This window comes from Amblyomma maculatum, chromosome 4, assembly GCF_055883805.1.
Source record: "Amblyomma maculatum isolate TAMU_Amacu chromosome 4, ASM5588380v1, whole genome shotgun sequence".
Classification (NCBI taxonomy): Eukaryota; Metazoa; Arthropoda; class Arachnida; order Ixodida; family Ixodidae; genus Amblyomma; species Amblyomma maculatum.
The window spans coordinates 53,374,570-53,386,441 of NC_139347.1; the positions used below are offsets into that span (position 1 = coordinate 53,374,570).

At 53.7% G+C, this 11,872-nt stretch overlaps 1 protein-coding gene across 2 annotated transcripts; it reads right to left on the reverse strand.

The window, feature by feature from the left end:
* Positions 1–418: 418 nt before the first annotated feature.
* On the reverse strand, positions 419–10,590 carry LOC146191046 (uncharacterized). 2 transcript variants are annotated; one of them, XM_084601483.1, is made up of 4 exons: positions 10,227–10,590; positions 2,609–3,350; positions 1,813–1,970; positions 419–1,185 (listed from the first exon to the last, which is right to left on the reverse strand). In XM_084601483.1, the coding sequence occupies exons 1-4, from the start codon at positions 10,384–10,386 to the stop codon at positions 890–892; spliced, it is 1,356 nt and encodes a 451-aa protein (XP_084457609.1). In that variant the 5' UTR covers positions 10,387–10,590; the 3' UTR covers positions 419–889. The 2 variants fall into 2 exon arrangements, with proteins under 2 accessions (XP_084457609.1, XP_084457608.1); XM_084601482.1 differs by having other exon boundaries at positions 2,492–3,350.
* Positions 10,591–11,872: the final 1,282 nt, after the last annotated feature.

Here is an 11,872-nt window from a genome sequence, read left to right on the forward strand (position 1 = left end):
ACAGTTGTTATTGAGATTGCTTTTTTTTTAACTGACTCAACGAAGTTTCAAATATTTTTTTCCTCTAATGATTACTGGTAATGTCATTTTTCTCCAAAAGATTAATCAATGAAAAAAGTGTGAGAACCTTCTACGGTCCACCTAAAACGTATCTCGAGGATTTAGCGTTTCCGAACAGAAAGTGACGAAGGCGAAACTACGGCCACTCGGGCAAAGCTTCGCCATCTTTTGTCTAATGGCCCCTCGTCACTTGGCCCTGAAACATGAAAATGATAGCCTACTATATATAGGGTCCCTCGACGGCGCCTTAGACTTACAACAGGAGGGGCGCCTCCCCTCTAAGTGAGGCTTATTCATAAACCCGGCCCTGTGTAGCACATCACATCAATAGCCACAAACAAAAGACAAATTTACTAGAACAACATACTTGTGACTTTATTGAACACAAAACAAAGACATTCACGAACAAGGGAAGACGCTCCACGGCCTTTCCGCTCTGTAAACTGAACAGGCGAAGGACTTGGTAGACCGCGAGGTCGAAAGAAGAAACTTTAAAAAGAAAACAAGAATGGACTGAATGAAAATGAACAAATGGAAAAACAAGTGTCTTTTCAACGGACAAGTTTGTACTGCACCGCGGCTTCCCGGAGATGCATTTGGACGGCACCGTAGGGCCAGCAACGAAAAGTGCGCGCCCCGAATCACTGAAGACACTGACATGGAACGAAGAGGAATGACGCTGAGATTGCAAAGGAATGCGTTGTGGGGAACATAAGTTAATGCCAAGGCCCTTTTGCCAGGGCCGCCATATTTACAAGGGGGAAGACTTTGTGTAGGTATCACAGACAAAAGGCCGCACGTCGTCGTCGTCAGCCGCGAGAGAGACAGTTCAGGAATGGACGCGCAGGAGACCCATGGGGAAGTTCCCTTCGGAGAACTTGAAGTGCCTCTTGTCGTAGAACTTGAGCAAGGCTGGGCTGTAAGGATGACGTTCCTGCAGGTGCACGTAGTGACGCTCCGGGTCGTTGGTCGTGTGGCCGCACTCTTCGCACACGTACACCTTGGCCCGACGCTCCTTGTACGCGTACTGGTGCTGGATGCCGTGTACCTTGAGCGTGTGCGACTCGAGTGAGCATCGCTGTGTGAACGACTTGTCGCACATGCCACATTTGTACGGCCGGACACCTGCGCGACGACAGAGAGTACGGCCCGTTAGCAATATGGCCAAAAACGAACTTGAAATCATCGAACAAGCACAATCTGCCAATGGTGGTCAGCACACTGTCATCCCAATATCGTTATTTCTTTACAGTACACTAGGGTGCGAACTTTGCGCAAAATGAACTGACCTGTTTGATTTAAGTCGGGAGCACATTCGACTTGCTCTATGGTCGAATCGTTCAGTAGTACTTGCGAGCGGACTAGTTGGCTCCGAAGACCTCTGGCGCTGCATAGTTGTACACAAACACAACACACACACAACAGATTAAAGTAAGACGTTCACATCATCGGTGTGAACGTCTTACTTTAATCTTGTGTGTGTGTGTGTTGTGTTTGTGTACAACTATGCAGCGTCAGCGGTCTTCGGGGTCGAATTGTAAACAAATCAAAACCAGATGCACGTAAGTCTCAAAATTAACACGAACACATTACACAATAGGACTTTCCAAAATGAAAAAGAACACAACAACTGGGGAATGCGGTGCAACGCCTGACCCTGAAACTATTTTTCTTCGAAACTTCATTCTAAGCAGTCACATTTTCACATAACACAAATCGGCGAAGCAACGCAGGTCGCCGCCGCACTCTTACCGGTATGCGTTCGTGTGTGCCGCTTGAGGTCGAATGTGTCGTTGAAGCCCTTGCCGCAGAATGTGCAGAGGTAGCGCTTGTAGTCGCTGTGGCACTTGAGATGGCGATTGAGCAGTCGCTGAAGCGCGAACGTCTTTCCGCACTCCTGGCAGGAGAGCCTGTTGAAGAGGAGGAGGAATCGTGGTTAACTGTTTGTTCACTCCGTGCAAGCTAAGCCCTGCTCTCTCAGAACGACATGTTAAAACTGCCTATACGTTATGCAATTTCTTACTTCACCTAAGGAATGCTTAAACTAACAAAATGCGCTGGTGCCACTGTCTCACGGAAGCTTCCAATGTTTTTTAGCGAATCTGTTTTCATTACAGATGTCAAATGTATTTAATAGAATACCGATATAGTAATGTCGGTAGGATCGATTGCGATTTCGTAGATGGATTATCATATTATCGAAAGCCAATGCCGCCACAGTCCGTGGGTTACGACCGATGCGCACGCCTGCGCTATCTGCCGGCGGCTCGCCACCACTGCGTGGATCTGTTTAAAAAGAGACGCTCGCTCCTGAGTAATGGTAGGCGATCCTCGGCAGACATCGCACCAAATCGTTTCGGCAGCGCATCGCCCGTGAGACTCGTACGCCACAAAGCAGTGGCATAGCGCTCAGTGCACGACCCAAACTGACTTGTTCTGCTGGGGCCTGGCTGCGGGCTGCTGCTGCAGCGGCCGCTGCTGTGGCGGCGGCTGCGGCATAGGCAGCGGCGGCGGCGCCCTCGGACGAGGACTGAGAGGCTCCACTGACCCCGCGCTCTGGTTGCTGCTCGAGTCGTGGTTCGCCTCGGATGGCTGGCTGCTGCTGCTGCTGCTACTACGGCGACCGGTTTTGTTCATCAGTGGATTCTTGATGCCGTGGCCACCGTTGACGAACTCGATGGGCAGGTCGCCGGTCAGGCCCAGTCGCTGCTGCAGGAGGGTCATCCGGATGTTCAACGGAGCGGCCGGCGGAGACTCGTCTTCTGGCGCCTTCTCGGAGGTGGTGCAAGGAGGTGGCTCGACGGCGGTGCGCCGCGTCAGCTCCACCGGAGATGTGGGCGGCAGCTGGTGGTGCGGTTCGGGCGAGGACAGCACCGTAGTGCGAGCATCCAGCGGCATGTCCATGGACAGGGGCACGAGCGGCGCCAGCAGCCGCGATGGTGGAGGTATGTAGCGGGAGATGGGCGACTGGATTACGGGCACTCGGCGCGAGCTCGGCTCGGCGACGTCCGCGGGAAGTGGTCTTGTGCTTTGCGGCAGCGATGGAGGAGGCAGCGGGTGTTGGGGTGGCCGTACGTGCATCGTGTACCGGTAGGCGGCCGAAAGGAGCGACGTCGGCGGCATTTCCGAAGAGTCCTCGGACGATAGATACGGTTCATCGCAGCTCTGAGCGCAACCCTTGTCGCCTTCGTTCGAGGACGGTGGGGTGGGAGGGGACACCGGAGGGCTACTACGGTGACTCGTTGGCGGACTGCTCCGTTGCTCGCAACTCGAGGCAGGGGATCCCAGGTCTGCGAAACAGGTGAAAGGAAGCCAAGCAACACATAAGCACGTGTACAAATGAATATTCTCAAAAATTTAACTTTGCAAGTGAGCGTTACGCCAAATCGCTGTTGAGCAAAGTTATCAAGCTACAACTGTTCTATCTTCGTTAACCTTGGCCTCGTTTGTGTGCACGGATGTCCTGTACTAGCATCCAAACATAACGTAGCATGTAACAGAGAACAAATTGTTTCAACTGGAGGAGCATCGCCTTGTATAGCCCTTTGTACCGATTCCTTTGGTGTAAAAGCGCATGGTTGAAACTTCAAAATAAAGAAAAGAAGTATTTGTTGGACTTGTGCCGAGCACGACAAACCCCTCCACATATTTCATAGCCGTCATAGAGAAGCAGCGCTACGTTTCGTGGCGCCAGACGAAGCACCCACGACGTGTCTCACGGAAACAAAGAACGGGGAACCGCTAGAACAGGTCCGCGCCCCTATAAAGAAAGAGGGATGGGGGAGCGAAAGTTAAAGGCTTTTTCTTAGTGGCATCTCGCGCAGAGACCGCAGGACGGGGTCCGAGTCGGCCGTTGAACGCAGGTAGGGAGACAAACAAAAGCGCCACTGCGATCACCCCGTCGCCGCGCGCGTCAAAAGCAAAAACGTTCGCGGAACGCGCCGGAGCATGCATCGGCGCTGCTGGGAAGAACGCAAAAAATCCGGATACGCCGAGAGAGAAGCGGGTGACGACGTGCGTGGACAACAGCCAAGACCACGCGCTGCTCACTCAACGGTTTCCCCGCTGCTTCCCGAGCCGAAAGTGCAGCGCCGAGGTGGGCAGCCCGGACAGACCCTGTCTGCGACCGTCGCCGCCGCGGAAGCGACACCCCACATCGCGGGGACCGCTTTCTTTTTCTGTCTGTCCCTCCCCTGACTGCTCGGAAGAATCCAAGGTGTGTCCACGTTGCTGTGGGGCGCGCGAAAACAAGGCGGCGGGTAAGTGGCATTCATAAGAAGGCCACAGTCATACAAGGCACAAAGGAATCGCAACGGGAACAGTCGTGGCTCCTCAAGAATGGCGAAGTAGTTCACACTGGGTGGTGGTGGTGGAAACGTTTATTGGTTAATTTACTCTGTTAGCTGCTCGAAGAGGTGCGCAAAACTGGAGCAGTTCCTTGTGCTCCTTCAGAAGGGATGCCTCTAAGGTTTTAGCTGAAATTAATGGGTAGAAGCATCGAATAGCTCTTCAAAAGAATAGTTGTAATAAAAATAATGACGACTTCGCCCGCGATGATGTGGGTGACCAGCGCTAGTTGGCACCACTGAATGCTGCTGTGTGTGCGAGACGGGGTGGTCACGTGATCACGTTTCGTGGTGTCTGGAGGAGTCATTTTAAACGAGTTAGACGAGTTACCCGCTCGGGATTCACACGACCAAGCTTTTTTTTTTTTTTTTTTTTTTTAGAAATGCACCTTAAAGCTAAGAAAAAAGATAAGAGGGAGGATGGGGGCTTCATACACGCAAACGATGAGCCACAGCTGGTTAGACCGAGGCAACGAAAAAGATACATATATAATTATCGTTACGGGATCTTAACGTGCGCAGCTAATCGTAAATCACCGACGCTTCAGACCGCGGCGCTCGCGCGACCTGAGAGGCCCGTGGCCAGTTCCTCAAAAAAGAACGGACCGCAGCTAGAGATATGGGCGGAGGATGCGTCTCAGCTGCCCGTGGAAGGAAAAAGAAAACGCGAAGCTTCGTTAACGAGGGCGCCAATAAAAGCGGGCGCGCACCTGGTAATAAACATAAAGTAACTTTAAACTACCAGAGAGAAAAGGCAGAGAGAAGGTCAGAAACGACGTGCATCCATCCATTGGAGGGGGCCGGCAGTGGAACGAGCAGTCAGCGAACGTAGAAAACGACCGTGGGGGAGGAAGCAGCGACCGCCACGAAGGAGAGAAAAGAACCCAGGGGTGCTCCGTAACCCTCTTGGCGGACAAGGAAGAACGGCGCTCCTTCCCTGCGCGAGCATTCCTGCCCGCAGGCACCCTTCCACCTGGAGGAGGAAGAAGAAGCACTCTCCTTCCGCGAAAAACGGCCACCGCGGTACTACGTGCGCGGGCAGCTGTAGAAGAACGACACTGCAGGGGCAGTGTTTAGCCCCCAGTGCGGAGGGGGAGTGGGGGCGGGAGCGCGTTTTTCGAGCCGGGCAGCTGCCGGGTTGGCCGCTCTGCAAATTGCTTCCTGGTGCATTTCAAGGACTTTTGCCGGACATCTGCGCGAGGCGGCGCGTGCCGCTGTTTTGCTGTTGTCGTCGTGTGGGTCAGTAAGTTACCGAGCGCCCAGGGTGGCCCGATACGACGGCACGCTCTCCTTTTCGAAACGGACCAGAAAGGAGGGCCATCCCACGATGGTATCTCGTGGCGCCGCTTGACCACTTTCACGGCGCGCCGGCTTAGTTTGGAGAAAGAGATCACCTATCCCCTGGCGCCGGAAAAGTTAGGATGGGAGACGCTTGTCAGAGCGAGGGGGGGTTTTCAGGGTCTCAATGCAAACTCTGACTCCGCCGAGCTTTCGCACGAGGATTTGCCGCTGCGGGCACAACGCGAGGCACTTTCGCTTTTGGATCTGTCGCACACTGGCCGCAAGGGTCGAAGTTCTCACACTGCAAGAGTGCATCGATCTGCTTTGCGAGACGCTGCTTCTGTTTTAATTAAGTGAATTAAGATTAGAGACTGTGTGTTTGCGAATACGCCGTGTACATAAAAGATGAAGCACCACAGGAGATTGTCACAATATACACATTCATGTGAACTGCCACTTCCTTTCATTCAGAAGCGAAGATCTATGAAGAAAAATAAGCCGCGCCGGTGCCCCATTTTCTGCCAACTGCCTCAGCTCACGTACAACGGAAGGAAGAGGATGCAATATATAACTCCTAAAATGAAACAAGGTTGTGAATATCCGACGCGAGAGACGACAGAACCCGTGATGGCTTCTTGAGATTAGGAGCAGGACCCAAATTCCAGAACAGTATGCACTAACTAGACTGGAAGAAGAAAGGAAGATTGAGGTCTTGCACCACCGCCATCGATAGGCCTCCGAGACAAGCACGGATCATTTCGTGATATCTGTGACACGTGCCGCAGTACTGATAAGGCTGAAGGCGCGCGTGGAATCTGCGTGCACGCGGCAACGACCTTGCATATTAAAACGATAACAGGCCAGTAAGGAACCCGCAACTGTTAAATGGATATCGTGTCGAGAACACTGACCTTTCCTCGAAGGCCTTGCGCAGACGCCGGCGCTATCAACTTAACCAAAGATAACACACGTCGCACTCGGGGAGTGGAAAACTCTCGGAGCGGTGCTTGACTTTGAGTGTTCTGACGTCATTCGGGCACGTAAAGGGATAGCTCGATTGTAACAGGAAATCTGAACACATTTGGGGTCATTCTCTGTTTATGCTACCCGCACAGCTGATCCGGTGGAGAACGTTAAACATCCAAAGCTCACATCCCCTGGCAATTGGCAGACAAGGAAATATTCGAATGCGTGTGCGCGTACACAGGTTGCACGTGACGTCACGGGCGCCATGATGCACTCCAAAGCCTAGCTCTCAGAGTGCAGGTGACAGTGAGCGAATTAAATAAATAAAAAATAAAATCGTAGGAGCCACTTAGATATCTCTTAGGTGCGGTAAGGCGAAAGAATTTCCTGCGATTCTTTGCAGCCATTTGCTTTTTGCATTTCTCTCTTTTGCATTTCTTTACTTTTTCTTCTATTTTACTACTTTTGACCTCTTTTACCCTTGACTGATTGTTTTCGATGTTGTAACGCAATGACGAGGCCTTACATTAAAGCTTTGCAACATTCTTGCACATCATGATGGGAACAGCGCTAGCACAAGACGGCGCGAGAACACAACACAGGCGCTCCGTCCTCTGTTAGCGCTGTTCCCAACATAATCGTAAACCAACAAGTCCAACTCTCCACTCTTCTGTGTTTTTAAACAATTTCGGCGTTCGTGGCTGTTTTGACGTCTGCACACTATACCAACGTCCATGGCTATTTCGACGTCGAATCGACTTTTTAGGCTGTAATTAACTAAATACTCATGAACAAAATTTTCCAAATACATTTTTTCACCATCTACCTCATAATACCATTCTCATAAATCACCCCATTCTCGACATGCGACACCATTGAGAGTATAAAGGATGTAGCCTTAAAGCTCAGCTTTTCCATTGTTTCTGGTCTCAAACAGGGGAGCAGCTATGAACGCCACTGTTTATCAGCTTCATTCACAAACCAGCAACAGACCAGTAGGAAAGGCTTGTAAGCGCAGCAATCATTCCAAGCTGTTGTAGCTTCAAATGTATTCACTGCGACGAAAGCATTGTGAGCTACCACGACACTTTTGTAACCATGCGGGATTTCTGTAACTGCACGTTTCTCAATAAGTCTAGGTGCGCGGATGGTTTTTACCGTTTACTTTGTTTCTTGTCACGAGAGGTGATATTTCGAACAGTTTCGGTTATATTTCCACCTTTGACTTAGAGCTGCGATGAAGCTAACAATATGATGCCCTGTTTGCATGCACGTTATGACTATTGATATCCACTGCTTCTGGCTGTTCTGTACGGCACTACTTGCACGAGTATTTAGAGGCCCCAATTTGAATATACCCCAGCAAAGCTTCAGTCGCCTGCTTGAGAAGGCAGCAGCAGTAGTCGTAATTTCGTGCTACGCAGCAAGAACAACGAAGCGAGCGTGAGAGTGAGCGCACGCAAGCAGAGAAAAAGTCGTTAGCGCGTCTCACGTCAGCGCGCCTCTCCGTCGGCGGCGCAACGACACAAAAAAGTAACGGAAACTGCGGCCGCAGCGGCGGCGACAACGCAACCTGTCACGCCGCCTGAATGCAGACAGGTTCCTCCCCGCCCTCGGAATGCCTCTCCCAGCGGCGAGTGAACGGTCGGCGAGAGTGAGACCGGCCTTGGCAATGAACGGCTACACTTTCACCTTCCTCTGGCAGCGGAGAAAGGACCGAGCAGCGAGCCGTTGCGCCAGCGCCAACCGGTTTGCCTGGCATAGTGGACGGTTCCGCGGGACCCTTTTCCGTGCGCGTCTGCCGCCAATATCCATACATGACCCGTTGCCCGTGTAGGTGCGCGCGGCTCGCGAATCAGCTCGTCGTGGCGACGACGCGGTTCTGGCATCTTAACCGCTTTCTTTTCTTGCTGCCCGGGGCGGACGAAGCGCCCTCCTCTAGTGGCCCTTTGCTGCTTGGCCGTAGTACGTGTCGCAACGCCATACTCATCCTTTCATCCTTCATAACCCCCTCCTCCCTCCAACTCTTTTCCATTATCTCGGGAACGTTCGAAACGCCCGATCACCCGTGGCTGCAAACGAGGAGAAAGTGACTCGGCATTTCGATACTTCACCGCTCTGAAGCAACATTACGTTGTAAGACTCTGGCGAAAAAGAAAAAAACATAAACAAGATGCAACTAGACAGCTTTCAACGAACAAGCGAGCACCAAGAAGGTGTTCGGTGGCAGATTCAACAGGCAACTAATAAAAAAAAAAAAATCTTGCAATGCTTCCAAAGGGCAATACAACGCCGCATGCGTGCTGCGAAGACAGTATATATATATATTTTTTTTCTTTTTGCCTCGGGAGTGTGAGGGGGGGTCGCCGATGCAGAGCTCTTCCTCCAAGCGCAGTTAAACATGCACGGCCCAGCCCGGGAGACAACCGGTGGCAAGCGAGCCGCGGAGGAAAAACTGACCCACGCGGAGGGCCCGTTAAAAACGGACAGTTTCGCAAGACGCTGGGCGCGCGGACATCTGGTGCGCGCATCGCGACGAAGAAACACCAGATGCGACCAAGAACCGTTAGAAGAAAAAAGGAAGGGGAAACGGCTTGCGATGGCGATACACAACTGCTGTGCCGGGCGCCCGGACCGACCGTTGGCGCGGAGATAGCGCGCTCGGGACTCGGCTGGACAGCGGATCTCGAGACGCAGGACAGATTAACCGCTCTTGTCTGAAGCCGCGCCGCAGAATCTGCCGAACACTTGAGCAGCCGCGACAAAAGAGAGGCGGGCATCATCGCGGTTGCGACACGTGTTTACCGCCGGCTGTTTTTCCGGTGCCGCGAGCGCGGCACCAAGGGCAAGGGCAGCTCGCTTCCCAGTTCAAGGAAAACGCGGCGCGGTCCTCAAGGTCCCATCTCCGCCGCCGACCCGCTTCTGGTATCCGCCGGGCGTCCCGTGACGCACCCGAAGGGCTTCTCTTTTCCGGGCTCTATCGCCGGCGCGCGCTTCGCCCCTTCTCATGCACCTTGTCGCGTGGGCGCAGAAAGTGTTTCAAAGGGCGACAGCGTACTGGATGCAATTACGCGTTTTTAAAGAATTGCAGGCGCACAACTTTGCCTCGGGACTCTCACAGCCCTATGAAACTCCGCAACGTTAATCGCCATTCAGCACAACTCGTGCACTGCGGCCGGCGAAGACTAGAAATTACGATTGAGATGGGCCTACTTCGCAGACAAGAAAACGGCGAGCTGCATGTTTGCTCAAGGCTGCAGCATGCATCCCACGTGTGATCTAGCAGCACGAACGACAAACCAGTCGACACAAGTCGCGTCTAGCCAAATGTGAGAGTTTCACGCAAATCATTCGCTTCCTTAGTAGGGGTGCAAACACGCCGAGACCAGCGCGTTAGGTCGCTGCAAGCCGTTGTAACGTTGGAAGCTTCATAAGTTGGGCACTCGGTGAGTATTTAGTTCACGTCTGTCTAATATGGTTACCAAGAGGCACTACGTGCGGCCGATTGCCACCTGAATTAAAAAAAAATACATATATAAGTAGAATGAAACTAGCAGCAGCAGCATATCTCACCAATGACGAGGTTCCCCGGGAGCGGCGGGCACCTGGAGACGACCAGCGCCTGCGGCACCGCTTGCTCGGGGCTTGGCGGGGGCGTCACCGCGGCAGGACTTGCAGACGCCGCTGGGTGCCAGCGGATCCGAGTCTTCCGCACCAGGAATGCCTTAGGCATGCTGGACCACGCCGGTCAGTAATCCAGGTCCGGGAAATGAAAGCACAAGAAACCACAAGTGGACGCGAGCGCAACAGCAGCTACGCCGACACAGCGCGAAGTGTCAAACACACGTCTTGCAGCCGGGCTCCGGCGAGACCACGGGAGAGAGGGCGAACGCGCGGCCGGAACCCACAACGTCCGACGGCTCACTGCGAAAGTGGGCTACTGGAGTCGGCTACCAAGGTGAGCGAAAGCGACAGCGGCTGGCTGCTACGTCACGCCGGGCGAGGAGGATAGAGGGCCCAATGAGAGAGGGCGCCGCGTGCACTTGCCCCGCACCGAGGGGCAACTTGTTTTTCCCGGCTTCCTTCGGTTGCGTGGGGATAAAAGAGCCGGCGAAGAGGAGGGGGGTGCCGCGAGGAAACAGGCAGGCCTTTGCTTCCTAATGGCTCTGCGTCCTCCGGAGGTGAGGACAAGAAAAGGACAGGGCTGAGGGGAAGGGGTGGCGGTGGGGTGGGGTGGAAGGGGGGGGCCCTCAGCGCGCATGCGCCCTCTTAGAGCTCCTAGCTCGCGGCTAGTCGGTCAGTGACACAACTTTGGAGAGCGTTCCGCCATTGCCCCCTTGCCGCCCGGACGATGCTGGAGGGGCTTCTTCGGAGGTCCCCCTGACTGGCCTCTGTGCCAACGGAATCGGGCGATCTTCTCACGGACCGGGCTTCTCTCCACTGCGCAGACGCCGTGAGGCGTCCATCTCTTTTAAACGGCGAGAGGCGCGCACCTCGCCGTCCGCCCCATCAATACACACGCGCGCTTATTAGTTTCCAAGATCGTTAGATCTTAGACACCCGCGCTCTGCGAGTGTAGGACTGCGCGCAGCGCAATGACGCAAGTCGCGACGGAAACTCGACGCTCTGTCCAGTGCGGAGGCCTGGGGGCCGTGACTGCTACCAAGGAAACATCCGCTCGTCGAGCCTGTCACAGCAAATGTTATTCACCTTTTCTTCGCATGGAGCGCTCGTCTCCGCGACTACGCGTAACAAAAAGAAGACGCACCAGAGGCCGCGTCCAATTCGTGCGCAATACCGCCCTCCCGTGCGTAACCACAGGTGCGCGCCGATCCATATGCCACGCTACCTCGTCGGAGCGTTGTCCCTTCTTACCTTGGCAAGCTAGCCCGGCAGTCGGCAGAGGCTTCTTCGTCTTCGTTTCGCATTAATCGTACCGACCGCGAGCGTAGCTCGGCCGAGACTGAGGAGAGCTGGCACACACCGCCGAGAGTAGCGGGACTTGGCAGCGCATGCAGTAGCAGGAGTGTACGACGCCGTCGTTCTGACATTGGCGTCGCGCTGTATCTACGCGGCCTCTGTTTTGGCCGCCAACGATAGAAATACTTGGCAGCAGGAACCGTGCTTCTTTGCCGAGCGTTGACCTGTCGCCGCTTCACTTTGTTTACACACACATTGCACAAGCAGTCATGAGACGGAACGTGAACAATGTCAGGATG

What these genes read in the sequence shown, in the direction of transcription:
- LOC146191046 (XM_084601482.1), bottom strand. Translation starts at nt 10,386, where the DNA reads ATGCCTAAGGCATTCCTGGTGCGGAAGACTCGGATCCGCTGGCACCCA. An exon ending in GCCAGGCCCCAGCAGAACAA is followed by an intron (nt 1,971 to 2,491) that starts GTCAGTTTGGGT and finishes CCTCTTCAACAG; the next exon opens with GCTCTCCTGCCAGGAGTGCG. An exon ending in GCACACACGAACGCATACCG is followed by an intron (nt 1,186 to 1,812) that starts GTAAGAGTGCGG and finishes GTCGTCGCGCAG; the next exon opens with GTGTCCGGCCGTACAAATGT.